The sequence below is a fragment of the Fukomys damarensis genome, unplaced genomic scaffold (genome assembly GCF_012274545.1).
Source record: "Fukomys damarensis isolate Sample0158 unplaced genomic scaffold, DMR_v1.0_HiC HiC_scaffold_17, whole genome shotgun sequence".
NCBI lineage: Eukaryota > Metazoa > Chordata > Mammalia > Rodentia > Bathyergidae > Fukomys > Fukomys damarensis.
Genome location: NW_022900929.1, coordinates 18,865,808 through 18,893,198, shown reverse-complemented (window position 1 = coordinate 18,893,198; position 27,391 = coordinate 18,865,808). Strand labels below are relative to the sequence as shown.

At 46.9% G+C, this 27,391-nt stretch overlaps 1 protein-coding gene across 2 annotated transcripts; it reads right to left on the bottom strand.

The window, feature by feature from the left end:
* Nucleotides 1–5,003: 5,003 nt before the first annotated feature.
* On the bottom strand, nt 5,004–27,358 carry Eif4h (eukaryotic translation initiation factor 4H). Of its 2 annotated transcripts, XM_033764896.1 has the most exons (7): nt 27,219–27,358; nt 13,247–13,434; nt 11,435–11,494; nt 11,197–11,298; nt 10,808–10,867; nt 6,980–7,117; nt 5,004–6,660 (listed from the first exon to the last, which is right to left on the bottom strand). In XM_033764896.1, the coding sequence occupies exons 1-7, from the start codon at nt 27,275–27,277 to the stop codon at nt 6,521–6,523; spliced, it is 747 nt and encodes a 248-aa protein (XP_033620787.1). In that variant the 5' UTR covers nt 27,278–27,358; the 3' UTR covers nt 5,004–6,520. The 2 variants fall into 2 exon arrangements, with proteins under 2 accessions (XP_033620787.1, XP_033620788.1); XM_033764897.1 differs by lacking the exon at nt 10,808–10,867 and having other exon boundaries at nt 27,219–27,355.
* Nucleotides 27,359–27,391: the final 33 nt, after the last annotated feature.

Below are 27,391 nucleotides of genomic sequence, written 5' to 3'. Positions count from 1 at the left end.
CTTTAGTTATTACTTCCATTATTTGTTTAATCTTCCATGACCCTGCTCAATACCTCTTTGATGTGTTTTCTAACCCCCTCTGTTAGTCTTCTGAGTAATTTTAAAGTGTGACTGTTATGCTATTCTCCCCCTTGAAGATCCCTGGATTGGTTTTGGGGAGTTGGTAGCTTTGGGAGGCATTTTGTTGCCTCATTTTCTTGTTTCCATTGTTGTTTTGTTTTGTACTGAGGTTTGTGGACACTTAACTGTGTAAAGACTCTGTTGCTAGTATAGATCTCTTTAGTTGCTTTTCAGTGGTATACTTTAGTTAGGTATGGCTAGCCATAGTCCTTTCTTTGCCTTGGTCCCGAGATCTGACCATCTCAGTTAATTTGGGAGGAGAGGATGCAGTGTAATTGCTTCAACACTGAGTTCTCTGGAAATGTACTTTAGTGTTGTTAATGTCACAAAGGTGATCTGGGTGTTGACTTACAGAGAAAATTCATTAATAAGAACAATAATGTGCTGGGGATTTAGCTCGGTGGTTCCACCGCCTGCCTCACAAGCGCAAGGGCCCAAGTTCAATGCTATGCAACCCTGGTAATATAAAACCAATCAGCTACAGTAGTATCACTAAAGACAGAATGGTACTAACATAGCATAAGGACCAATTATGTACTACCCTTAACCCTAGAGAAGAAATCCACAGTATGGTGTAAACATGAAGACAACCCAGCCGGGCGTGGTGGCGCATGCCTGTAATCCTAGCACTCAGCACCCGGGAGGCTGAGACAGGAGGACTGCTCTGAGTTCAAGCCCAGCCTGAGCTACATAGTGAGTTCCAGGTCAGTTTCAACTACATAGTGCGACCCTGTCTCAAAAAAAAAAGACAACCCAGATACTGACTTATCACCATGTACTAAATGCAACAGCCTTATGTCTGTGCATGGCCGAAAAATAATTCAACAGTAATTTTTCCAGTACTGGGGATTGAACTCAGGACCTTGTGCTTGCCAGGCAGGTTTGATACCACTGAGCTATATACCTGGCCCTGCAACAGTAATCTTACAGAGTTAACTAAAGATTAATAAAACTTTATGATTATATCATTAAGATTTAGGGCAGTGGCGGTGAATCTGTCACGTGTGCCATGGCGGGTACGCAGAATCCTGTTGATACAGGAGCCAAGTTTCCTTAACAGCCGAACATTGGGTAAGAGCTGTTCTAATCGAAAACCTCAGTGTTCAGGTTTATTTGCAGTGTTGGCTCTTTATGGTGGGCTTCTGGGTTGTAGTTTGGGCACTTGAGTTCTAGAAGGTTTGTCATCACTGATATAGGGGGTTGGGAATGCAGGAAGGTAAGAGAAAAATTTGAACCCCTAAACTACAGGGTAAGAAGAGAAAGGTGTAGGACAAAGGATCCTACCAGGGAGTAGAAGCATGTTTACGGGATTAAAGGTAACACTGAGCTAACACAACATGGGCGCCGTACAGCTGAAGTACCGTGGTGTGAGGAAGATTAGGCAGATTACACTGGAAGCAAGGGTAAGCACTCAGACTTGTTTTCCTTTATATTGAAACACAGTGGACCATCCTGTTACAACTGGCCGGATATCCAAACAAGTTACAACTGGAGTCTTAGTTTAATTTAGGAACAAAATCTTGAGTTATGAACCAAATACCAGTGTGCTTCCAGATGGTCTCTGATAAGTTTTCTAGAACTTAAGACTTCTGGAAGGAACATTACCACACCCTTTACTGTGTGGGGTTAACTGAGGAATCCTGGGCCAATGTCTAAGGGCACTGAGATCTGCTTGTGTACAGGAGCGAGACTTTGAAGGCTGTGTAGAGGAGCTGAGCCTTCAGTTGACCAACTTGAGTCACAAGCAGCCCTAGTGAATGAACCGAGTTCACACGTCTAGGGCGCACTGTACTTGCTTTCTCACATATAAATACCTCAAAAGACCTGAACATCATTCTCTCAAAATTTGAGGACTTAATTTTCAGTGTAATTGTAATAAACATTTACTTGCCTAAATGGTCCCCCCCGAAAAAAGGTAACAAAACACTCATAAGAAATAGAAAATTAAAAAAAGAGAAAGAAAAAATATTATATGGGAAAAAGTGAGAAAAAAGGGAGAAAAATTAAAGAGGAAAATAAGAAGGAAAAAAGCAAAGGAAAATTCCCCAAACCTTGAAAAACTGAAGAGAAAAAAACTAAACCAAACCAAACCAAAAACAAAGAAACTGGTGAAGAAGAAAACAAAAACAAAACAACTAAGACACACATACACATCTCTGATTTTATTTTTTGGTATAGGAATGAACTCACAACCTTGCACTTACAAGGCAGGTACAAAGCCACTGAGCTAAACCCCTGGTCCACTCTAATTTTAAATGTGTAGTGTTTTGGGCTCTCCAACTTTGGGGAAGTGTCCAAGTCAACATGTACCCCTGATCGTGCTGGGAGATAAAGGGAGCACCCAGACCAGCAGGCAACAGGAGCAGGGCAAGGATGCCAACGCTGCAACTTCCAAATCCAGAGCAACTCAGGTCTCTGGCAGTGGGATTAGGGCCAGAGAGCGTTTGGCTCAAATCATGAAGGGGGTCCTTTCCCAGCTGCTCCCTGACTGCAGCTATCACCCAGTCACTGTGGGAATGTGACACTGGGAGTACAGCCATCCCACAGCTGCCAGTCTGATTCAAACCATCAGCCCCTCCCTGAAATGGCATCCGACCACATTCCAGGGATAAGGTGAGTACTTTCAGTCACTCACCACCTACAGTGGTTCGAGACTCAGGACCAGAGTCCCACTCTCCCTGCAGACCACAGCAACTTCGTTTGCTCTGCCACTGCATTTCTTTCTCAAGGCCCCTGGAGTCCCTCTTTCACTGTCTTTCTTGCAAGCTATGAGCTGGGAGCCAGGAAGTACAGATTGTTTCTTGTCTGTATTGTGCTCTCTCGACTTCTCAGTAGGTTTTAATTTTTCTGTCAGATCCCTAGTTCCTGGGGATCTACTTTATTTCCCCAAGTGGTTAATTTTCCTGTGTGTCCTGAATCTTAGACTGTGTTGTTGTTACTCACCACTCCCATCATTTTCCAATAAAGTACCTTTTAAAACTATTGAGCCTGGTTGTTTTTTTGGTGGCACTGGGGACCCAGGAACTCTGCATTACACCCCTCTTCAGTCTCCCAATGTTACAAAATTGAAGAGGGCTAGGCTTGAACTTGCCTCAGATTCCAGAGTACTGGGATTACAGGGGATTTCGCTATGCCCACAATTTCAAAAATTGAATCCATACAACAAAGACACCTATCAATTTCCAAGCAACCTTGGTACTGGAGACTGAGCTGAACACGGTGGGATGCATCTGTGTGACCTCAGCATTCGGGAGGGTGAGGTAGGAGGGTTGCAAGTGTGAGCCCACCCTGAACTACAAAGTGAGACTGTCTCCAAAAACTCAAAATATCTCCATTTTGTTGAGCAATGGTGAAAAACACCAAAGGAAGTACAAAGCTCCTCTGAGATGCCTGGTTCACGCCAGGCACATTCAAGTCCTGTGTTAGGTAACTGTGATTCTTGGTCACATTTCATCTCTGGTAAGCAGTCGACCTTGCTGAGAACCAGGCTGGTTCTGGATGTCACGGAGGGGGTAGTGGACGCTAGTTACACTATGTCCTCTCTACCCTAAGAAATACCTGGGAGCTAGGCGTGCTTGTGCACGCCTGTAATCCCAGCACTCGGGAGGCTGAGGTAGGAGGATCGCTGTGAGTTCGAGACCAGCCTGGGCTACACAGTGAGTTCCAGGTCAGTCTCAACTATACAGTGAGACCCTGTTTCAAAAAACCAAAAAAAAAAAAGAGAAACAGCTGGAACCCTCTGCCTTCTGAGCCCACACACAGCCTGTTGCCCAAGAGAGTCAACAGGGCCAGGTCTTAAAGAGACAATGGATCTTCAGAAACCTCAACATCTTGTTTAAAGGACCTCACTTGGTACCATTCATTAACTGCAGAGCCTCACAGCTGTTCAGACAGCAAAGATATCATTGGTGCCAAACACAGGAACAAGACTGTTCCCATCCAGGGGTTCCCTGGGGACACATGCCTCCCTGCACTTTAGTCACACGGGACAATCTCTGGCACTGGGGGGACACCTAGAGCCAGGCTCACACCTCTGCCACCAGTCCTAGATAATTTCTAGCCATAAACCCCGCTCTCCATTCCCAAGCAGGCTGTTAAAACTCCAGGATCACCGTGACGCCTCAGGCCCTCTGCCCTTTCTGTGCCTGGGACGTGGCCACTCTGAGAACCCCACCGCCAATTCGGGTCTACACTTGTTTTCCTGGTGCCAGCACTGGAATCCCCGTTCCTGCCCTGCTGCCTTCTTGCCTTCTCTCTGCTGGGGCCAGCTCTGACCAGGCCCCTCCTCTAGGTGAGCCCCACCTCACGCAGCCCTGCCTTCCTAGGCACCCCTAGAAGCCCTGTACCTCAACTGCTGAGGGGCACCGCCCACCACTGCTGTGAGGAGCTAGAAATTCTTCCACAAGAAAGCAGCTGTAAAAAACTTGCTTTCCTCCACCTAGGGAAAAATTGTTTCTTTACCTAAGCAAAATTACCACTGGAAGGTTTCTGTGTGGTTAGGGAAAATTACATTTTTAGGAAGTGAGAAAAGAGGAAGAGAAACACTGGTGTCCTATTTCTAGCTTTAAAAAATATCATTGAACATAGCTATACCTCACATTACAGTATACTCTTCAGAACTCAGCCACTGCTTCCCAGGTTAAAATTCAATCTCAGAAGCACCTAAACACTAAACAGAACTCAAAAATCAAGATGGACATTAACTATTACGTAAGATTTTTCTTTTATTTAAAAGATCATTCACAAAATACCATATCCATAGATTTACTTTCTGTCATACAGCTGAATGTGTCGTTTGGAATTCCACCCTTGATCTGGGAGCCAGCTGGATGCCCAGCGGTTTGGATGGATTTGTCTTGCTCTTGATCTTTCTGCACTGAGGATGTGTATGGGTCATCTCAAAGCATCGGGTTTGTTACAACCACATAATGCATGTCTTTCTTAAGTTAGGTGTTGGTGTTACACAAATGGTTCTTATCTCAGAGGCAGAGGAAGATGATAGGCAGAGGGGAGAGGTGCGAGTTCTGTAAGTTGCTGAGACCTTGCAACAGAGACAAATCAGAGGGGCTAAGAATGACGGCTAGCGGGGAACCTTGAGCCAAACAAATGCACTGCTGTCCCCTTGGCCTTCCAGCCTTTCTGACCGGGTCCCTTCCCACCGGGACAGACTGAGACTCAGACACTAAAGAGTTTCCCATCTGCTCACACACAGGCATCTGAGCTCAAAAGCTGCTGCCCAACACCTCCCCGGGGGAGCACCAACCACTGCACATGAGCAAGACCGTCCCAGAGACAAGGGGGCCAGCCATCATCCATGGTCTTCTGTAGTCAGAGGGTCTGGACAGCTCAGCATGGGAAAACCTCCAATCCTCATGGGAAATAAAGTGCCAGTTTCGAGGCCATTTCCACTATGGGTTCATGGGGCAGTCGGATGCAATCTCGTTAGGTTACTTCTGGGAGAAGAGATGCAGGGGGGAAGACACCAGACAAACGGATACCGCACCACTGTGTCAGCCCAGTGTAGCAGTACCACCACCCAGTCCGCATAGCACCCAAGCCCCGGGGAAATGACAAGAGCCACTGGGCAGCCACACCAGACAGCACAGGAGATCCCATGATGCCTCCGGAGCAGGGAGCTATCTGGACAGTCTTGGGAGAACACAGCAAGCTGCATGAACACACAGAGCCCTTGGTTAACAGGTGAGGAGCACCACCAACACACCTGTCACTCTTCCCCAGAGCCTCGCACCTACTCTGCCTGTCCAGTCCCCAGGGACAGCTGATGGCAACAGGACACCCTAGAAGGACCACAGAGAGGGAGGAAGCTGCAAGGCTCAACAGGAATTTTCCCTTGTTTCCAATTCTGCATGCTGATCACAGCTGGATACAAACAAGGTGCTGGCCGACTTGCCAGCAATTTCCGCTTTGTCCCGGAAGCTACAGCAACACAGAACTCAGCATGCGGGTCAGAATAGAAGCACTGAGAAAAATCAAGTCTGGCCCATGTAGGGAAAAAAAAAAAAAAAAAGAGAGAGAGAGAGAGAGAAGGCAAAGGAGAACCAAAGCAAGCAGCACCTGGGCCCGCCCCTCCCACGTGGCGGCCCTCACTCCTCCTCTGGACACCGTGTGGTGTGAAGACACGGGAGCAAGAGGGAGGAAGGACAGAGGAAAATGAGGACAGAGAAGGGGGGGCACGAAACAGGCACTAGATAGATACAGCAAAGCCAAGGATGTACTAAAAACCACTTGTTAACAGCTGACATGCATTCACAAGCTCTGTGTTTCCACTGTAAGGAAGGACAGTGTCAGGCGCAGGAATGGTGACTGCAGGGCAGCCGGTCCAGGGCCCTCAGGCTGTGGTTTTGCTCTAATTCCCCACACCCCATTCCCCACTGCACGCTCATTCTTGCTCCTTATTAACGACTTCCTCTCTGGGCCGGGCTCCCCCGAAGATAGCAGAGTTGGGGTTGGCTACTTGGTTGAGGGGTGTTGCCACTGTCCGAGGTTTGAGCTGGAGCCGTGGTCTCTGTGCTCTTTCCTCTGCGGAGAGAAAAATGCTGTTGATACAGAATGGCTTCCACCCCACACCGAGGCACACTGGCCAGATGGAAGATGGCAACCAACAGCCCAGCCCGGGAGGGGGCAGACATACAGCACACGTGCCACAGCAGGCTTTGGATCACTGAAAGCTCTAAAAAAGTCTGCCATCACTGGCTTAGCCCACGCTCTCAGATACACAGCGGAGAGACCCGGACTGTCAGGTATCCTACTGGAGATGAGGGTGACGAGGCAACCGCTGCGCATGGTGACAAAGGGCTCGTTCGCTGGGGCGGTCACCCTCCGGGGGGATGAGCCATACCTTCTGTGGGTTCTCGGAAGTCCATGTTGGAGCCGCGCAGTGGGGGTGGGTCTCGGAAGCGACTCCCCATGGGAGGGCCTGCTCGCCGGTCCCCTGGGCGGCTGCCTCCTCGGCCTCCTAGGAAGTCATCCCTGTAACCTGAAGGAGAAAGGGGCCGCTGAATTCTCTTTACACTACTGTCTCAAAGCCAGTTTCATGGTGTTCTGGGAATCGGCTCTGAGTTTTAATTTTTAATTCTTTAGTCTGCTCAGCACCTGAGGTTTGTTCAAAATAAAGTACATTAAAAACATGTCCAAGCAAGAATCTGCTGTGTAATTACCACATCCATAGCTCTTTTTTAAGTAAAAAAAAGACACAGAATTATACAAGAAAAAAATGAGCTGTTTAGGTTCTCAGCTTGCAGGAAAAGTGGAAAAAAACATGAGACTATCCTCTATCTAATATAATTATAAACAGAAATCCTGGCAGCAGGCCTCAGTCTAGTTTCTAACATAAATCCGCAGCTATTTAGAAAGACAAACCTGAAATTTAGAAGTCTATAAACATAAAATCACAAGAACAAATTATATGAAATGAAAGCACCAAGTCATCCCTGGGTGATGATAGATACCCCCGCCTGTTCCTGCTGTGACCTGGGTGTGAACCACTCACAAAGCACCTTCGAGACAGGTTATGGGAGGTGGCCGCTGCCCCCCAGGGTTGTGGCCCCCCATCTTCCAGGTCTTCTCCAGCAATGCTGGGATTCTCATCTGGCAAAGGAAGAATTTTCAGCCAGGTGTGGTGGCACATGCCTGCGATCCAGCACATGGGAGGCTGAGGAAGGAGGCCAGCATGAACTACACAGCAAAACCCTGTCTTAAGGGGAAAAAATAAAAAGCTACTGGGGGAGCTACTTAAGCTTCTAACTTTAACAGCATAGCCCACTGAAGTTAACTATCATAGCTACAACCTAGGAGGAAGAAAGTTGCTCTCTCTTGCCAGTGGTTGGTAGGGGACTGCCTGTACCTGCTCAAAGGGTGGTGTCATGGCTCAAAGTATGTTAGGGACTCACAGATTTTTGAGACAAACTATCAGAGCCTGAGGAACATTTTTCTATATGCAGTCAATCCTCTATTCAGATTAATCTACCTGCAAAATTCACATTTAATCCCCAAATCAAACCAGTGGCACTTCTCCAAGGAGTCATTACATGCTTCTCCCCCCGGGAGGACAGTGGGAACCCTCTGCCCTTCCCAGGGACCCCACCCCACTCTGCTTCCAGCTGGTGATGTCAGTGTAGACAATGGCCCTTGATGCAGTGGGGGATGCTATCACTGCTCCCAGAGCAAGGCAGTATGGTGCAGAGGGTCACACAGGCCATGAATGCACCTCAAAGTGTGGCAGGCAGTGGGCTACAAGTCTGATGTTCATGACTCAATGCTACACACTGGAGGCCCAGAATTAAACATTCTCTGAACACAAACACATGGAAAACAAGATTTATTACTGTGGGATGAGAATATGGTGACCAGAGGCTTGCAGGCCTGGCTGCCAGTGCTCAGGGTCACTTTAAAGAACTCAGCTGCTCTGAACAAGAACTGATTGTACATCCCACAGATATCATGTCTGTTTGTTATGTGTGGTAGGGATTTTGGACTGAGAAAAATACACTTGGATGCATATAGTCACATGCAAGGTCCTATACAGTCCTAACAACTACACTGCAATTCATTCATACAGTTCAAAACAAAACCAAAAAACTCGCATTCACACATTTAGCCTGACATTTCCACCAACTAAACTGAAGTTAACCTTTCCACATGCAGAACTGAAGTCCTGACCTTTCCTGTTAGATTTAATTGCCCCAGCTTTTGGCATGAAACACATCAGCTCACCCCACAGCACACACGGCTGGGCCCAGGAGCCCAGGCACGCAAAGCAGTCATTCACGAGACTATCAGCACATGTGAACACCAAGTGCGAGCCTCACTTCAGCTCCCCTGCACAGTGTGCACTGGGAAATGACGCAGGAAGGAAAAAGCAAGGTTTCCATTAATGAGTCCCTTTAATCAGGTTCTGGGCAGAGTTCTTGAAGGCTCAGTACTTGTAAGACCCTTCTGAGCTTTCTGTGCAGTGTTTACTTGAGCACACTAGTGGTGCCCAGGGCAGGAACCCAGAGCCTCAAGCATGCTAGACACCCCCCAGTGAGCTACACTCCCAGCCCCAGGGGTCTATTTGTAGTTGTTTCCTCTTTGTGCTGTTCTGTAATGCTCAATTTTGCACGGTTTTAAAAATTACAATGATTGCTGGGAGTGGTGGCACATGCCTGTAATCCTAGCACTTGGGAGGCTGAGGCAGAAGGATCCCTGTGAGTTTGACACCAGCCTGGGCTACATAATGAGTTCCAGGTCAGTTTCAACTACAGAGTGAAACCCTGTCTCAAAACAAACAAACCCAAACAAACAAAAAAACCAGCACCACTCTATTAGAGTGAAACAGACCTATTTTTCCAGGCAACATGTAAAGCATGAAACCAGAGCTGTGACTCTAGCAAACAAGCAAGCACAGAGCATGTGAGCTGGATGCAACCTTGCCTCGTGGGACCGAGGGACAGGCAGTCATGGGAAGACACCGCTCAGGAGGTGCACACAGTGGGGAGCCCTGAGCTTATGTGCTACTCCTGTAGCCCCTGCTGGTGCAAAGCTGTCACAGGGCCCTGACCACTGCCCTAGGTTGGCTCGGGAGGACCTCTGCTGTGTGTTTCTGTCAGAGACCAGCTCATGCATAAAGTCACAGATTTACTGGACTGGACAATACTGTGCTTCTACGAGGAAGCTTACTTCTGCCTGGGGCAGGACTTTCAAGAACTTACTCCACAGACCACCTGCACAGCACTGGAAGTGGGCAGGGGTGGCAGCAGCAGCCTTTCCTGTACTCATGGACAAGGCAAGATCTGCTTAGGGGGGGTTGGGGGCCTGATTTTCCTGTACCATGTAATGGTGCACACCAAGCATCTCGTGTTTATGGGAAGGAGAGGAAAACAGACCCGATTTTCCTTTAAAATCCTGCTTATAAATGATATTCCTGCCACACATGAGTTACCTGCATAATTAAAAAACAACAGTAGAGGTGATGAAATGCTTAAGAAATCAATTTTCAGAGGCTTGATCTGTAGCAAGTTTTTTTTGTTGCTGTTTTTGGTACCAGGGATCAAACTCGGGTCCTTGTGCTTGTGAGGCAGGTGGCAGAACCACTGAGCTAAATCCCCAGCCCCAGAGGCTTGATCTGTAAACCAAGCTCCTGTGTGGAGATCCCGCTGGTCCTCCTGGGCTGGCTGAGAACAGGATCCTTTTTTCTTAAAGGGACAGAAAGTTCCAAGTCCCTTGAGAAAAAACAGGCAGGCCACCAAGACAACTTGCACCAGCTAAGGAGGAGCCACCAGGAAGCACAGCTCTAAGGCTTTCTGGAAGCTTCTAGAGCACCTATACTGTCATCTCCAGAAGCAAGCATGCCTCTCTGTGCCACACACAAAGGCACATGAAGCCACTCCCCTGGGCAAAGGCCCGGGCAGCACAAAGACTACTGGGACAGATCAAGGCCCTGAGTACCAAGAAACGATGCCAGGTAAAGGAATGGCCCAGGGCCCAGGTCTAACTGCCACTATGCAGCCTCCATCCTGACCAACCTGGCTCTGGGAGACGCTTACTGCATGCCTGGGTGCTTGTCAGGAAAGTTCCGTATGGGAAATTTCAGAGCTAAAGAAGCAGTCGGGCCAGGCCAGCTTCTCCCAAGAAGCACCAGGCAGCAAGGCTACTGGGAAAAGAAGTGCGATACTATAAATACTGATACCAGAATTGAAGTCATCCCGGGAATCCCAGCCACCTCTAGATTCTCGAGAGCCACCCATTCCTGAGGATACACAAAAAGATAAACATTGAAGTTGTATCGTTACCTTGCTGCAGAAACATGGAAAAATTTACTGGGAAGACATTCAACTCATGGTGAGAGTTTAATGAAATCGTTCTAATAGCTTTTGCTGCCAACAGAAAAACAAACAAACACACAAACAAACAAAACCCCAGCCTTGCAGAGGCCTAGCTATTCTTTCTAAGCTTTTAAAAAGTTTAAAGCTCCCCAGGCCCTGTCAAACCTCAGGGACAGATTCCGTGAGAGATGCTCAGGAGTCGTAAGCAGTGGGCACACAGCAAGTTATATTCAGTCTTAGAAAAGCCAATCACCTCTGTCATCTGGTCCACCTTTCCTGAATCCAAAGCCACCTTTATCTTGTTTTCTGCCTTCTGCAATGTCCACACGAAGTGATCGATCACCCAACAGTGCACCATCGTAGGTCAGGGCTTCCTTCAGGAAGTCCGCTTCATCGAATTCTTCACAGCAGAATCTAAAAAAAAAAAAAAAAAAAAAAAAAAAAATCCCAACTGCTCACGCCATCCAAGATCCCTGGGGTACTTACTGCACCATCGTAGGTCAGGGCTTCCTTCAGGGAGTCCACTTCATCGAATTCTACATAGCAGAATCCTGCAAGGGAAAGGAAACCCCAGCTTCCTCAGGTGGTTCCCAATTGCAATCCACTGGGATCTGACAGGTCCCACCAACCTACACCAAAATGACCAGTTTTGTGGCATCTAGGTGACAGCAGACCTTAAAAGGGAACATTTCATTCTCAGCAAACAGACTGTGACTGGTATTTGTACCCCTAAATTTTACTTTATCAATCAGAAAATGCTAAGCAAAGGCTGAGGCAGGAAGAACACAAGTTTGAGTCTTGCCTGGGCAACTTAGTGAGAGCTGATCTCAAATAAAAAAGGGCTGGCTGGGGATGTAACTCACCACCAAGGCCTGGGCTCAACCCCAGTACTGAATACAACATTTTTTTGGTGGTACGAAGGATCAAACTCAGGACCTTGCGCTTGCAAGACAGGTGACACAACCATTGAGCCAAATCCATAGCCTCCCCCAAGTACTGAAATAAGTGAATGAATGCTTTGAACAGGGTCGAGGTGCCTGACTTCCTACTCAAGTAGTTGATGCAAACATCCTCAATAACAAGGGCATTCTCATCTGGTGTCTGCTGATGGCCTAGGTCCACGCATGCACCACTGACACCCTGTGCCCAACTCTGATACTGTCCCCTCCTTGCTGCCTGGAGTCTGAATGTGTCTAAGTAGCCTCTCACATCCACCCCCTCACTCCATTCTGTACATATAACGTTGAGCACAACTGAGAAAACCACCCTGAAGTTCATGGAGGCAACAACAGACCAGCCACACAGGTTCTACTCTTGAGCTGCTAATAGCAGATGACCCTGAGACAAGCTCCAAAAGCCAGGCCACTGATGCAGCCCCAGCTGGAGCCAACCACGATACACGGGTCTGCATTTCTAAGGCTCACCACAGGAACACTGGGTGGGACTTACTTTCCCAGGCTGTCCCTGGCTGACCGCGTTCTACACTCTGCTGTAGGCTCTGCAGGTGACGTGCTCTTGCTACTTACAGACCAGAAACACTTTCTCGGCTGTTTGCACAGGACCCCTGTGCTTCCACGGATGCACAGTGTAAGGTACCACATGCCAGGCTGGGCACGCTTCCCGCCAGAGCGCTGGAAAAGGTAATAATGACCACCCAACCCTCCTCACTCCTCTGCTCAAGTGCTCCACAGAGCCTGACCTGTAGACACTGACTTTATCTGAAATGAGCCAACCCTGCCCCAAACACATGTGGTTCAGTTTACTGCTGTACACTGGCAAGGCTAACTAGGTTATCTTTGCATTTCTAACTATAAGGAAAATACAAATCAGTCAAGGTGAAAAGGGCCTCAGTTTCATCTCCGTTCTCTCCTGGGCAACTCCTTTGCTGGCTGAGACAGGGCTGCCAGGAAATAAAGATCAGGCAAAAAACCTGGGCATACACCAGTTATTTCTACAAAACTATGATGTTGTATGAAAAACGCTGCCAGCAAGGGCGTGTGGCACATGCCTGTAATCCCAGCACTTGGGAGGCTGAGGCAGGAGGATCGCTGTGAGTTTGAGACCAGTCAGGTACATAGTGAGTTCCAGGTGAGTCTCTACTACAGAGGGAGACCCTGCCTCAAAAACAAACAAACAAACAAACAAAAAAAACCCTGCTTTCCCAGGAAGAATTGAAGATCTATGAGCTAAAAGGATATGTTTATTTCAGCCACCCTTTCTTTAAGTTTCCAGTTCAGTAATACATTTCATTCAGGTCCCCCAGCCCCTCACAGTAATCAGTAATAAGAATTCCCAAGACTCACCTTTAAACTTGTCTGTGTCTTTGTCTCTGACTAGCCGTACACTCCTTATGCTGAGATCCTTAAAGATAGCGTCTATGTCGCCCTGAACTGTATTAAAAGGGAGGTTTCCTACATAGGCTGTGTATGGGGGCTCTGTGGGCAGCTCCTTCTGGCTACGGGAACCATGGCCACCAGCACTGCCACGGGACCTAGGAGGAAACAGATAGGATTCGGTCAGCGGGGCCCCTGCCCAGAGCAGGACAGGCCATGCTGTCTTCCACTCAGCCACATAACAGCCCAGCCACAGCAGCTTCCACAGCAATCACAACTCCTAATGTTACAGAGACTCCTACCGTATCATGCATCAAAAGGTGCCTGGCTTTGGAGACGGGAAGATAACGGAATGGCCAGGAACAACACACTATATTCAGAGGGACTGCGGAGGTTTGAGCTCATCACAGTGCAACAGCTTCTCTCTATCATCTGGGGTAAGAACACTCTAGTGGGAATTTTCAGTGCTGTGCAGCAAGTACTACCTATGTGTACAGTGCTTTCCACTGAGCACAATGCTGGTCCTCTAACAGCACACAGGACCAGTCCGCCTAACCTCACCTGCTCTTCAGTTACAGCCAGAGTCCTTTACACTGCAGAGGTACTGCTTCAAATTCCAACTCTCATTCACGAGAGCTCTGTGCCCCAAGAAGTTAGTCATCTGTAAAGTTTATTTGTAGCCAGGTGTGGTGGGCATGGCTACAATCCCAGCCCAGCCTGGGCAACTTAATGAGACCCTGAATCAAAAGAGGGCCAGGGATGTAGCTCAGCAGGAAAGCCCTGGGTTCAATCTCCAGTACCATTAAAAACAAAACAAAACAAAGCATATATATATAATAAATTTAATTGCCAACACTTAACATAGTTCTTGAGTTATTGAAAAATGACAATTACACATTTGCACATTGCCTGAAAGTGCACACGTGCATGAGCAACCACCATTATCACCTCCACCTAAAACCTACTTAAATACTATACAGACAGTTAAACAACAAACAAGGGCACTGCACACATGTGCCCAATCCTACAGAGGGCACACACCAGAAGAGGACCCTGAGGTGCCTGTGGCTGGGGTGATGACCACCTGTCACTGCGGGCTCACAACGCATGGCAGGCACCACTCTGGTGTGGGCGACCGACACCATGGGAGGCTGTTGGGGTAAGGGATTATGGGAACTCTTTACTTTCTGCTCAGCTGTGCCATGAGCCTAAACCTGTTCTAAAAAAGCCTATTTAAATTAAGGAATATAGACAAAAATCATTATCGCCAGAAAAATCACAATGCCCAACCACCAACAGAGTGATTCAGTGAGGGCTCATCAGAAGATGCCAGAACCAGAACAAAATGGTTTCTGGGGACAACATACTTCCCTGACCTCAACCATCACCATACAGATTACTACTAGTCTGAAGGTGGAGGGAGGCCCTTCTCAAAAGGAAATATTTGTCAGTCACCACTTAACCAGGAACTGAACTTAGCACCACTAGCAATGAAGCAAATTTATGTTATTGTTATTATTATCAGTATAATTTTATTTTGGTACCGGGAATCAAACCTAGAACCTCGCACTTGCAAGGCAGAAGAACAGTGCCACTGAGCTAAATCCCTGGCCCCAGACTTATGTTATATGCTTCCTATTTGAGCACAGATTCTTCAAACTTATCGGTCACAAAGACAAAAAGGGCAGAGAGACTTACAAAACACAACAACTAATGCTAGGTGTGATCTCTGGATGCTGGACCAAATGGCTGTAAAGAACAAGCAGGCAGGGCCGGGGATTTAACTTAGTGGTTCTACAGCCTGCCTCGCAAGCCCAATGCCCAAAGTTCAAACCCTGGTAAAAAACAAAACAAAACAAAAAAACCCCCAAAACGAAGCACCTGTACATGACTGTATCAGTGCAAGGGCACTGTCCTTAGTAGAGAACGTGTCAATACAGATAGTGTTCATGTTTACACACATACACACGCGTGTATAAGCTGTTAATGGACACTGTCATTTTGAACCTTGCTGCAGATTTGAAAGTGTGTGAAACAGAACAAATGGAAAACTTGAGACAAAAAATGGAGTTCTTTAACAATTGAGATTTCTGCCACTTCCTAATAGGATGCTCAGCATCCACTTCTAAAAACACAAGGAAAATAGGGTTGCTAGTGACGTAGGCCACTAGCTCCCACTTTCCCCATCCTCCCAAGCTTGTTAGATGAGACTTCACTGAAGATAGAAAATATTCCCTTGCATCCAAGCAGCTGACAACAAAGTAGCACGCACCACGTACGACCATACAGAAGTATGCAGGCAGGCACAGGGGGGCGCATACCGCAGCCCCCTATCTCATGGGTATGTTCCAAGATTCCCAAAGGAGGTCTGGAACTGATCAGTGCCTTTTTCTGTACCTATGGTAAAGTGTCAAGTATGAGGCACAGTAAGCACTTAATAAGAACAACCCTAACAGTACACCAGAGTAAATGTTCTGCCAGTGGAGCCTCCCATTTTATCGCACAGCAGCGAACTCATCACTCTTCTCCTATGTGATGATGGGAAATGACACCATGCCCGTGACGGACCGACACCGGCATGCATGAGCCGCAGCAGACCTTATGACACCAGGTCAGCAGGAGGATCGTGAAGAGATCACGAAGACGTCGGTGGTGACGTATGCAGTGATATCTGGACAAAGGGACAACTCACATCCAGGGCAAGATGGACTGCACTCGACTCCGACATCCATTTCCCATTTACTACGGAGACTGTAGCTGATTCCAGGCTCACTGAAACTGCGGGAAGTAGATTCTGGATAGGGGGACTACGATGGATACAGACAGAGTGGCTGGGGAGCAGGTGCATCCCGGACTGTTGATGAAGGGGCGAAGAGGCAGGGAGGCTGCTCAAAGGGCTGCCCACCCACCTGTGGACAACTCACGGTGGATTAGGGTGAGACCAAGACAGTCAGGTCAGACTTCAGATTTAGGCAAACCGTGAAGGGCTTCCTGATGAGGTGGACACATCTCACAGCTATCTGTGCACATAGCTCTGTCCCTAGGCTTCAGCAGTGTGCTGTAAGAACAGCAGGCTCAGGCGCAATCCACTCCTGCCACGTCTGTGAAGTGTCCACTGTGTGCTACCAACGTGAGCCAGGGGGAGCAGATAACCCTTACAGCACACAAGTGTCCAAGGTAACTGCGGCTCTATAGAGTTAAAGGGGAGATTACAGCTCAACAGTAATGAACAATGTTGACTTTCAACATTAGAAATGAAAAAAAAGGGGCTGGGGATTTAGCTCAGTGGTTCTGCCACCTGCCTGGCAAGCGCCAAGGACCGGAGTTCAATCCCCGGTACAAAAAAAAAAAAAAAAAAAAAAAAAAGAATGATTGATCTAGAATCTAGATCATGTAGCAAATAGTTTTTACCATCCAACCTCCAGGTTCCTAAAGTAAACTGCTGGAAGAAATTTGGAAGATCCCAGGAGTTTTAATTCAGGTAGAGAGAAAAGAACTGTGGGCAGACAGGATGACTGGATGAAGCAGCAGTTCTTTTCAAAAGGGCTGTCTCAGAGACAGAACTGCAGTAAGGTGACCTTGATGGTACTGCGGGAATCACCACGAAAGGCGCCTACTCACAGGGTGCCGCTGTCCAGGAGAAACACGCATAAGCACAGCAACGTTACCTGACAGCACATCCTTAAACAGGCTACAAATGCAGGGAGGAACCGATTCACCTTTCTTGTTAGTTAGCCTGGCATAGGACTTCTGTCAAATTATGCCTGAAGGCCAGCCTTCTTGTCAGTTATTTTATAAACACTTTGGATTTTAATCTCATAAAGATGTGTAATTGACAGTAGAAACCCTTTATGTACAAATCTAATTAACAATTCTACAGTGTTCAGTTACAATGGACACACTGAGGCCACAGTCTGAGCAGGGGCACAGGGGCTGGCAGGCACAGATGCACAGCGGAAACCAGGCAGGCACCCGTCCCTCTCCTCTCTGCTCCTTATTGCCCCTGGGGAAGTCTACTTTGAAATGACGTGACAATGTCCAAGTAGCAAGTTCCATACATCAGGGAAATCCAACTTTCAGCTCTATGTGTGACCCAAATCCTTTGTAGACCAGCCACCTTTCTTCTCTTAAACCAACCAAATAGTTGAATGTCTATGAAGGACAGAGTACAAAGGTATAGAAGGCACAAAACTAAGACCTACTTCCTATCCTCGGGAGCTGATAATTCACTGGAGTGGGTCCCAGAAGGAGAGATCCCACCACAGGCCAAGGCTGCAGACAAGTTGGGGAGAGCAGCAAGGATAGCTTCCCAGGGCGGATGTGCCGGAGCCAAAGTGCAGGGCAGCACACAGCAGCAGGCACCCGAGTCCCACACTGCAGTTAGCAGCCAAGAAAACACCCAGCCCTGAAGCAGGGCCAGCAAGGACCCTCAGCCTAACAGTGGGACTGGACAAGAGACCAAGAAAGAGGACAGATTTCTAGGCCTGGACCTGGACCTGGGAAGTAGCAGAAACTATCAAGTGCAAGACTAACTTCCAAAGTACAAAAGAATAAAATCGAAGGACACATACTGTCAGGCATGGTGGCCTGTAATCCCAGCACTCGGGAGGCTGAGGCAGGAGGATCGCTGTGAGTTCGAGACCAGCCTGGGCTACATAATGAGTTCCAGGTCAGTCTCAACTACTAGTGAGACCCTGTCTCAAAACATAAACAAAAACAAACAAACACAAAAACAAATAAAAAAGGACACATGCTAACTTATAACAAAGGACTTTACAAAGATGTGGAGGTGCATGAGAAATCACACAGAATTTAAGCACTGCTGCCCTCAGGACGAGGGCCAAGGCCCCCTGGAAGCAGTCCCCTCTTTGAGGGCTGTCCCCATTACCCCAGGAGATCACAGAGACCCCTTTCCTCAGCAGCTTGGTGACTCTGTCTTTCCTGGCCATTCAGAAGCACTTAGCACCAACTGCCTGGCATATGGCACCATGCTAGAACCTACAGAAGATCAGTTACCACTGCCTTTATAAGAGCAAGACACAGACTGGGCGTGGTGGCACATGCCTGTAAATCCCCACACTCCAGGCTGAGGCAGGAGGATCACTGAGTTGAGGCCAGCCTGGGCTACGTAGTGAATTCAAGAGCAACCTAAATTACAGAGCAAGACCCTGTCTTAAAATAAGTTAAGATTACTGAGTTAGAAAAGTAAACCTCAATAATGTCTTCAAGTATTCTTCCTCCCCACCCTGAAAATCTGCTCCTGCAGTCTGAAGGATGATAGTTTTTCCTACAACATATGTCTGCCACAGTATTATGTTTGTAAGCATCTAAAGATAATTTTAGGAAAAAGAAAAAACTGTTGGTTAAAAAAGCCCTAATCTTTTATAAACATATTCTCAAGTACTGTACTGAAAATATTTAGGATAGAGCTGGGCATAATGGTACACATCTGTAAATCCAGATACTTGGGAACCTGAGGCAGGAGGATCACTCAAATCACAAATGTGAAGCCAGCCCAGGCAGCATGGGACCCTATCTCACCTCCGTTAACAAAGAAGAAAGAATTTAAAATAGAATGACAGGATGGCTGGGGCCTGAACTCAGACTGGCCTTGAACTCTTGATGATCCTCTTGCCTCTGCCTCCTGAATGCTGGGATTACAGGCTTGCAGTACCACGCCCCACTCACCTGTTGTTAAAGAATACAAACTCTCAGTGCGATGACACATGATGGTAATTCTAGTACTGGGGGGTGGGTGGGTTAAGGAGATACCTGCAAGTTCAAGGCCAGCCTGAACTACAAGGCAAGACCTGTCTTGAAACAAAACAAAACAATGATAGGATGGCTGGCACTGGCATTTAAAGATAGGTTTAATAGGATTAGCCAAAAACATTTATGAAGTTAAAACTGGGAAGCTGAGTTATTCAATGGGCAGTTTCTATCCATGACGATGAATGAGTTTTGGAACTCAGAGTGTGGATGACTACACAACACTTCAAATCTGCTCAGTGCCAGTGGATTAGAAGTGGAGGAATAAACAGTATCTGTCAGCCTCCCAGACTGCTGGAGGGCAGGCACTGCCACCACCCTGGTTTTGTTGTATTTTACCACAATAAAAAGCCAAAAACATCAAACCAGGTAATGGCTGCTTAGAGTTAGTTATTCCTTGGTAGTCTCAATGTTTACTTAAGGAAATAGTGCTTAATTTACATGTTAGAAAAAATGAGCAACTAGAAAATTTCAGCCCAATTCAAACTCACTAACCCTTTTTGATTAAAAGAAAATTATTTAGCTCAGTGAGCAATTCAGGGGGGCAGTGCCAGAGAGGGAAACTGGGGCCTTGCATGTGTTCTACCACTGAGCTCTACCCAGTTCCAACCACCAAGTGCTTTACATTTCCAGACAGCTCTCAAAGAGCACAAAAAGAGCCAGTTCCTTCGCTCCTAATGCTGCCCCCACTATTCTTCCACTTCACAATCCCTATGTCTGGGAGCTGCCGAGTCTTTGCTAAGGGCAGTTTGTACTGATGATGCTCAGGCTCTCCTCCTCTGATGAGGTTTCCAGTCCGGCCACTGGCACTATCTTCTGGTTCTGATTTGGGTGAATCCAAGCCCAGTGGATCCAAGTTCAAGGCCAGCCTGGGCAACATAACAAGATCCTGCCACAAAATAAATTGAAAAGGGCTGGGGATGTGGTTCAGAGCCACTGCTTAGCATGAGGCCCTGGGTTCAATCCTTAAAACAGAAAGCTCCAAACAAAAATCCTTGGTAAGCAGTAAACTTTTACCAAAAGCATGCTAAGCAAATGCTCCACCGAGCTACACACCCACTTTCTTTTATTTTTTAATTTGATACAGGGTCTTACTAAATTGTCCAGGCTGTCTTGAATTTGTGATCCTCCTGCCATAGCCTCCCAAGTAGCTGGAATTACAGGTGTCACAAAGATCCTGTTGGCTTTATTAAATCCTGCTGTACACAAAATATCACTGCCGTGCACCATGGTCATCTCCAGGAAAAGCACCTGTACAGCCAGCTACAAGCTGCACGAGCCGTTCTTTCCACAAAGCATCATGTTTTACCCCAAAGAACTGAAGCCAAAATATGAATGTCCGATTTACGATTTCCATGTTAGGCAGACACTTTCTTGAATATGAAGCCTGTTGTTTTAAGGAAAATAGCAATATTTGTTGCCAATGACAAAATTTCACACAGAAAACATAATTTTAGAAAAACTATATCCATAAACATAAAAGCCCGACAGCTTCCCACTGTTCAAGTTTTCCTGAGAATATGAGATGAGTGTGATTTGACACTGTATAATGAAGTGTGTCAACATCTGGAGGATCTGCAGAACAAAGAGAACTGACAATTTTAAATCCCAATGCATGTCATAAATCATTCACTGGTAAAGAACCTACTCAAACGACAAGACAGAACAGGTTTTTAGTGTGAACAAAGTATGAAAAGTTGCTGGGTGTGGCGGTGCATGCTTGTAATCTCAGCATTCAGGAGGCTGAAGGAGGATCAGAGTTCAAGGCCAGCCTGGGCTACACAGTGAGTTCAAGGTCAGCTGGAACTAGAGTGAGATCTTGACTCAAAAAAACAAAACAAACAAAAGTATGAAAAGTTTATTGGGGTTTCAGGTCCCAAAAAGCAATTAACTTTTATAGAACACAGCATTCTTCTTCTTCTTCTTCATCATCATCATCATCTTTTTTGGTACCGGGGATCGAACTCAGGTCCTTCTGCTTATGAGGCAGGCAGCGGAACCACTGAGCTAAGTCCCCAGCTATTTTCATTTTTGGACGGCGTCTTGCTTATGTAGTTTAGGCCGGGCTTGAACTCAGTGACCCTCCAGCATTAGGCTCTGGTAGTGCTGGGATTACAGGCGTGTGCCATCCCCATCCAACTGCTGAGTTTTGGCTGTAGCAAGTAAGAATAGCCACAGTTATTGGAAGACTTTAAATACTCTTCCCTTGGCCTACTATTTTTGTTTGTCTTTGAGACAGGGTCTCACCAGGTAGTCCAGACTGGGATTGCACTTGTGGCAATCCTCCTGCCTCAGCCTCCTGAACATTGGGATGACATGCCCGGCCTCTATTTTACCTGTGTAAGGCTAGACATTCTTCCTATGTCAACCAAAACAGAACATCACAAGAAAGACAAAAGCACAGGGAACCAGGAGCCACCATCTTCTATGAAGCCAGATGTTTAAAAGGCTCCAGAACATGTTTTAAAGTGACTGCAGTAACTATGGAAGAGCAGCATTCTTCCTATGTCAACCAAAACAGAACATCACAAGAAAGACAAAAGCACAGGGAACCAGGAGCCAGCCATCTTCTATGAAGCCAGATGTTTAAAAGGCTCCAGAAAATGTTTTAAAGTGACTGCAGTAACTATGGAAGAGCAGCGGGCAGAAAACCGCCAGCCCACTCCACCCTGTACCAGGATGTGTGAATGGGGCCATGCTCCTAACAAGCAGCACACACCGCCTGCCCTTTAGAAATGAGGGTGTGGGGAGACTCCAAAGACCCAGGGACACTCCACTGGAAAGAGACCTCAACTGTGATGGCCATGTCGGGTTCTATCAGAACCCAGCACACACTTGCTCACCGAGACTGCCAGGGATTTCAGTCTGGTCACCCTCTCCTACCTAACATCATGCTGCACAGTCACTGCCCTGGTCAATGCCTAGGTACAGAGTAGTGAACAACATGAGGGGAACCCCCCTTTTAATGGAGGTGATGGGCACATACTAAGCAATGAATACAGCTATGACAAGTGCTACTCATCCATTCAACAAATTTGTAATAAATGTCTTCTTGCTCCAGGCAGTGGTACGTGAACAGGGAGTCAGTTGCCGTACTATGTAACACACTGCAAGTAAACCAGACAGATTATAATTTTAAAATTAAAAACCCTAGGATCAGCTGGGCGTGGTGGCGCACGCCTATAATCCCAGCACTCGGGAGGCTGAGATAGGAGGATCGCTGTTAGTTGAGACCAGCCTGGGCTACATAGTAAGTTCCAGGTCAGTCTCAACTACATAGGGAGACCCTGTCTGAAAAAAAAACCAAAAACCAAAAAACAAACAAACCAACCTAGGATCAATGGAAACAGAGATATTTTTTACATACTACTTCCTCATTATCCCATCTTTTGGGAGGAGGGGGGAGTTACTGGGGATTGAATCTAGGGCTCTGCAGGGATTACATCTTCAAAGCTTTAAAATTGTTTTTTTGTTTACTTATTTATTTATTTGGTACCGGGGATCAAACTCGAGTCCTTGCACTTGTGAGGCAGGCCCTGGAACCACTGAGCTGAATCCCTGGCCCTAAAATTGTTATTTTGGAACAGGTCCTTCCTAAGGTGCCCAGGCTGGCCTTGAGCTTTCAATGGTCCTGACTCAGATTTTCAAGCAGCTGGAACTGTAGGTGTACAGCACCTTGAGCTGACTCAGATTTTCAAGCAGCTGGAACTGTAGGTGTACAGCACCTTGAGCCTGCACGATGGCCATGCCTGTGACCCCCCAACACACAGGAGGCTCAGGCAGGAAGACAGCAAGCTTGAGGTTGGCTGAACTAAGCATGATCCTGTCTTAAAACAACAGAACAATGCTTAGAATCAGAAAGTAGAGCAGTGGATGCCCAAAACTCAGAGGAAGGGGAAGCAGAGGATTGTTTAATGATGAATTTCAGTTTTCCCAGATGAGGAGTCAGCAAGAAAGAAGGCAGTGGCAACTGTACAACACTGTGAATGTATATAATCCCACTGAACTGCCCATCTAAAATAGTCAAATGTTAAGTCTGACGTTATGTGTTTTAACATAGTAAAGAAAAATTAGGAAAGGTTTATGCTCAGGAATTTAAGCAGAGGTGCCAGTTAAAGCCTGCAAACTTTAAAGGTCAGAATTCTAAGCTTCTTAACTAGAACTTCCTGACAAATACATATATAGTATATCTTGGAAAAGGGGCACTGTGGATCTATTTTTTGGAGAGGGTTTCCCTATGTAGTTCAGGCTGGCCAGCAACCCTCCTACCTCAGCCTCCTTAGCGCTGGGGTTACAGGTGTGCATCACTATTTCTGGCAATCTTTTTGCTTTTGGGGGGGTGGCGTACTGGGGTCATGACTTTGACCCTGCAAGGTAGGTGCGGTGCCAATGAGCTAAAACCCCAGCAGCACCCCTCCATCTTTTTTTTTTTTTTGGTCTTATTTTGAGATAGGGTCTCACACCAAGTTGCCTTGGCTGGGCTCCAACTAGCGATCCTTCTGCCCTAGCCTTCCAAAGTGCTGGGATTACAGATGTCATCTGTAATCTGTAAATTTTTTTTTTTTTGCAATGGGTCTCATGTCAAGGCTAGCTTCAAACTCTAGGGTTCAAGTGACCCTCCTGCCTCAGCCTCCGGACTACCTGGGATTCCAGGTGCAAGTCACTACACTCAATTTTCAAGAATGCTTTAAAATTTTATACCTTTACTACTTTTAGCAGGCACCATTTCAGCAAACTCAGTTTTAGCTACCCATGAGATCCAATGGCTTTCAGTTAATCCCTAATAAGGTTTTGTTGCCACCAGAAATGTAAAATCAAAAGGCTAAAAGGGGAGGGGCTGTAGAGCTCAGTGGCACCATGCCTGCCTGGCAAGCCCAAGGTTCTGTGTTGATTCCTGGTACAAAAAGGAAAAACAAAAACTAGGCATGGTGGTGCTCCTCTGTAATTCCAACAGTCAGAAGATTGAGGCAGGCGGATCATCACAAGTTCAAGGGCAGCCTAAACCACATAGTGAGACTCTGTCTCAAAGAAACAAAAAAAAGCAAAACAAAACAAAGGCCAGACATGGCAGTACAACTCTGTGATCCCAGAGCTCTAGAAAACGAGGCGAGCCCAGGCTGAGTTTAAAACCAGTCTGAACAGCAGAGACCCTAACTCAAAAAACAAACAAATAAACAACAAACAAAAAAGTTGGCATGGTGGTGACAACTGTAGTCCCAACACTTGGGAGGCGGAGACAGGAGGATGGCTATGAGTTAGAGGCCAGTCTGAACTACAAAGTGAGACCCTGCCTCAACAAGCAAAGATAAAACAAAGTCCATTCCAGACCTTATACAGTCAACTCTTGACAATATGGAATTGTTTTGAGTTGCTTGTTGGACAGTACAGTCCCCGGCTCTTCCCTAGGCTGCTGGGGACATGCCTGTAGAGGCTTGGGGAAAAGGCAGTCATGTAATGTTGCTTCCTGCAACTACCCAATAAATAAGCTTTTGGGAAATGTGTAAATGCCCCCTCCCCCAACTGAAGTGGAGTTGAACCCAGTCACACTGAGCTACACCTCCACCCCCTTTTAGATTTTGAGACAGGGTCTTGCTAAATTGCCCAGGTTGTTCTAGAACATGTAATCTTCCTGCCTCAGCCTCCCAAGAGTGCTGGGATTACAGGCAGGGATCACCACACCCAGATAATCAGATAAGGGTAATTCAATTCAAGGCTGCTATTCCTTTTGCCTGTGATCCAAGTGACTTACAGAGCTGAGATGTACTACCAGTCGAAGGTGTTTTGGACTACGGAACTACAGAAAAAGATACATTACACAAGAGTCAAATAACAAAACACAGTCTGGCTTTCCAATAGGTGGTAATCTTCCATCATGCTTTATATATAAGCTTGTCTAGCACTGACAATTGATGTGAATTTAACTGGACAACTGCAATGATCATGGAGGAGCAGCACCTGGTTCACTGTTTCTACTGCACTGCTAAATTGCAGAGTCCAAAGTCTGATCTGGTCCTCTCTGTACACACACACACACACACACACACACACACACACACACAATTTCTTTTTTTGAGACAGGGTCTCACTATGTAGTTGAGACTGACCTGGAACTCACTATGTAGCCCAGGCTGGTCTCAAACTCACAGTGATCCTCCTGCCTCAGCCTCCCGAAGAGTGCTAGGATTATAGGCTTACAGGCGTGCACCACCATGCCTGGCCCCATTCATGTATAAATAAACAAACCCACTAACAGGTTTTAAACTACTTTTAGGAAACTGAATACTTTCCATGTACATTTACATGAGTATGAGGCCAAGTGGAATATTCCAAGGTGAGATGCAGGTGGTGCTTAACAGCAAAGGGGCTCTCAATCCCAGCACTGTGGGAGGCTGAGCAAGGAGAATCAGCACAGTCTGGGCAATGTGGAAACTCAGAGACCATCTCAAAATAAAACAGTAAAAAAGGATTTGGGAGGTAGTTCGGTGCAAAGTCTCTGGGTTCCATCCCCAGTAACAGAAGAAAAGAAGTAAACAGCTAAGACTTTCTATTAGGGAGCCTAAGAGATGTACAGTGAGTGCTAGCTAGTAGCTTTCCTACCCAGCTTTGGTAGTACTTCCCGGCCAAGGGCTAACATTTTCATTTGCCTGCTGATAAATGAAATGAATCACGTCTTAAAGAATTTTACCTTTGATCACTCTATACTTTTTTTTGACTGTCCAAAGCTCTCCCAACTGACAATCTGACAGACACAAAGTCTAACTTGAACACCTCCACTGTTACAGGAAAAGCTGGCAAATTTGCCTAATGAGAATTTCAAAATAAAGGCGTGCCTAGCTTGAGTACAGTATGGCCACCTACTGTAGTCCTAATGCAACTAATAGTTTAACTTGAACTATCCTTGTTTAGGAAGTTTTTCTGAGTACTTCTAAAGGTTTTTTTCAAAAAAAAAAAACAAACAAAAAATCCTAGTTATTAGATTTCAAGGAGACAAGTGCAAAGCTGATGTCTAGAAACCTACCCCAAAGGCACTAACTTTACATGTCATCCAACATTTCTTTTTTATTAGCAAATAAAATATTCTTTGAACTACTGGTGGCTCCGCCTACTTCATCTTCCACATTAGTGTTATGAACGATATTGGGTACACTCCCTCACTAAAACAAGCTTTTGTTTGAGCCATTCCCAAACCAAGGTATTAAAAGTGATCATTCTTCACACCAAACAAAGCTACTTTTTGGACAGCAACCCGGGGAATGGACACCTCAGTAGGTACTATTGTGGTGTTAGCCTGACAAAGTAATCCTTTCTGTAAAAGAACACAAGGGCCAAGTGTGCCCTTGACAAATAACACGATGTTTATAGCCTACCTTCTCAATCTTGTAAGCCTTAAATTTTTAAAAACCACAGTGAGGGTTTCTGGATTTAAACATCATGAGCTTTTTACTCGCCAGTATTTTTCTTTCAAAGGAGCACTATTTTGCATTTGACCAGTATCAGAAAGAAGCTAAATGCAATTCCTTCTCTAGATGAAGACAAACTAGAAAGAGAACATTTTTCTCCAGCATGCATGCAGCACCTGTCAATAAGGTACTCTGATCCATCAAAGACTGACACACAAAAACACGCTATGATGTATTTGTTTTCGTTGGTCTTCCCCCTCTCCCCAGCCTCCCTCCACTGGCAGCAAATCTGACCTTTCCTGGGATCAAGCAACCAAGGGGAAAAGAATCGCTTCTCTCGCAGCCCCAGCTCTGCCGGGTTTCGGGCTTCGGATCTCTGGAGCACAGCGGGAGAGGCGGGGGAGCCGGCCCGGCGCGGGGCAGCCCGGGACCCTCACCTCGCGCCGGCCCCGCCACAGGGAACAGGGCCGCGCTTGCCCCCGGCCACTCGGCGCCGTGGAGACCTGGCCTTGCGGGCGACGTGGGACAAAAATGATGCGTTGTCGTCCACAGGAAGCAAAAGAAGGGATTCTCCCCAAGAGCAAGGCACACCGCCTAACCGCCGCCCGGAGCGCGCCATTTCCAGGCCCCAGCCCTCCAGGCGCCTCTCCCAGGCTTCCGCCGGCCCACCCGGCCCTTGTCCTCATCATCCCGCGTAAGCGCAGCAAAGCCGCCTCCGACAGGCTCCCTCCAACTCTCCCATCCCCTCAAGGTCCGAGCGGGGCCCGTCTCACCCTCTGCCGCCGCCGAAGCTGCTGTAGGCCCGATCGTCGTAGGTATCGAAGTCCGCCATTTGCCGTCTCCGCTCCGAGAGGAACCAGGCTGAGCAAGGAAGGACCCAGCAATATAACTCTCCCAGCCCCGCCTCCGGGGCTGTCCGCGGCGCCGCCTGATCGCAAATCGCAGG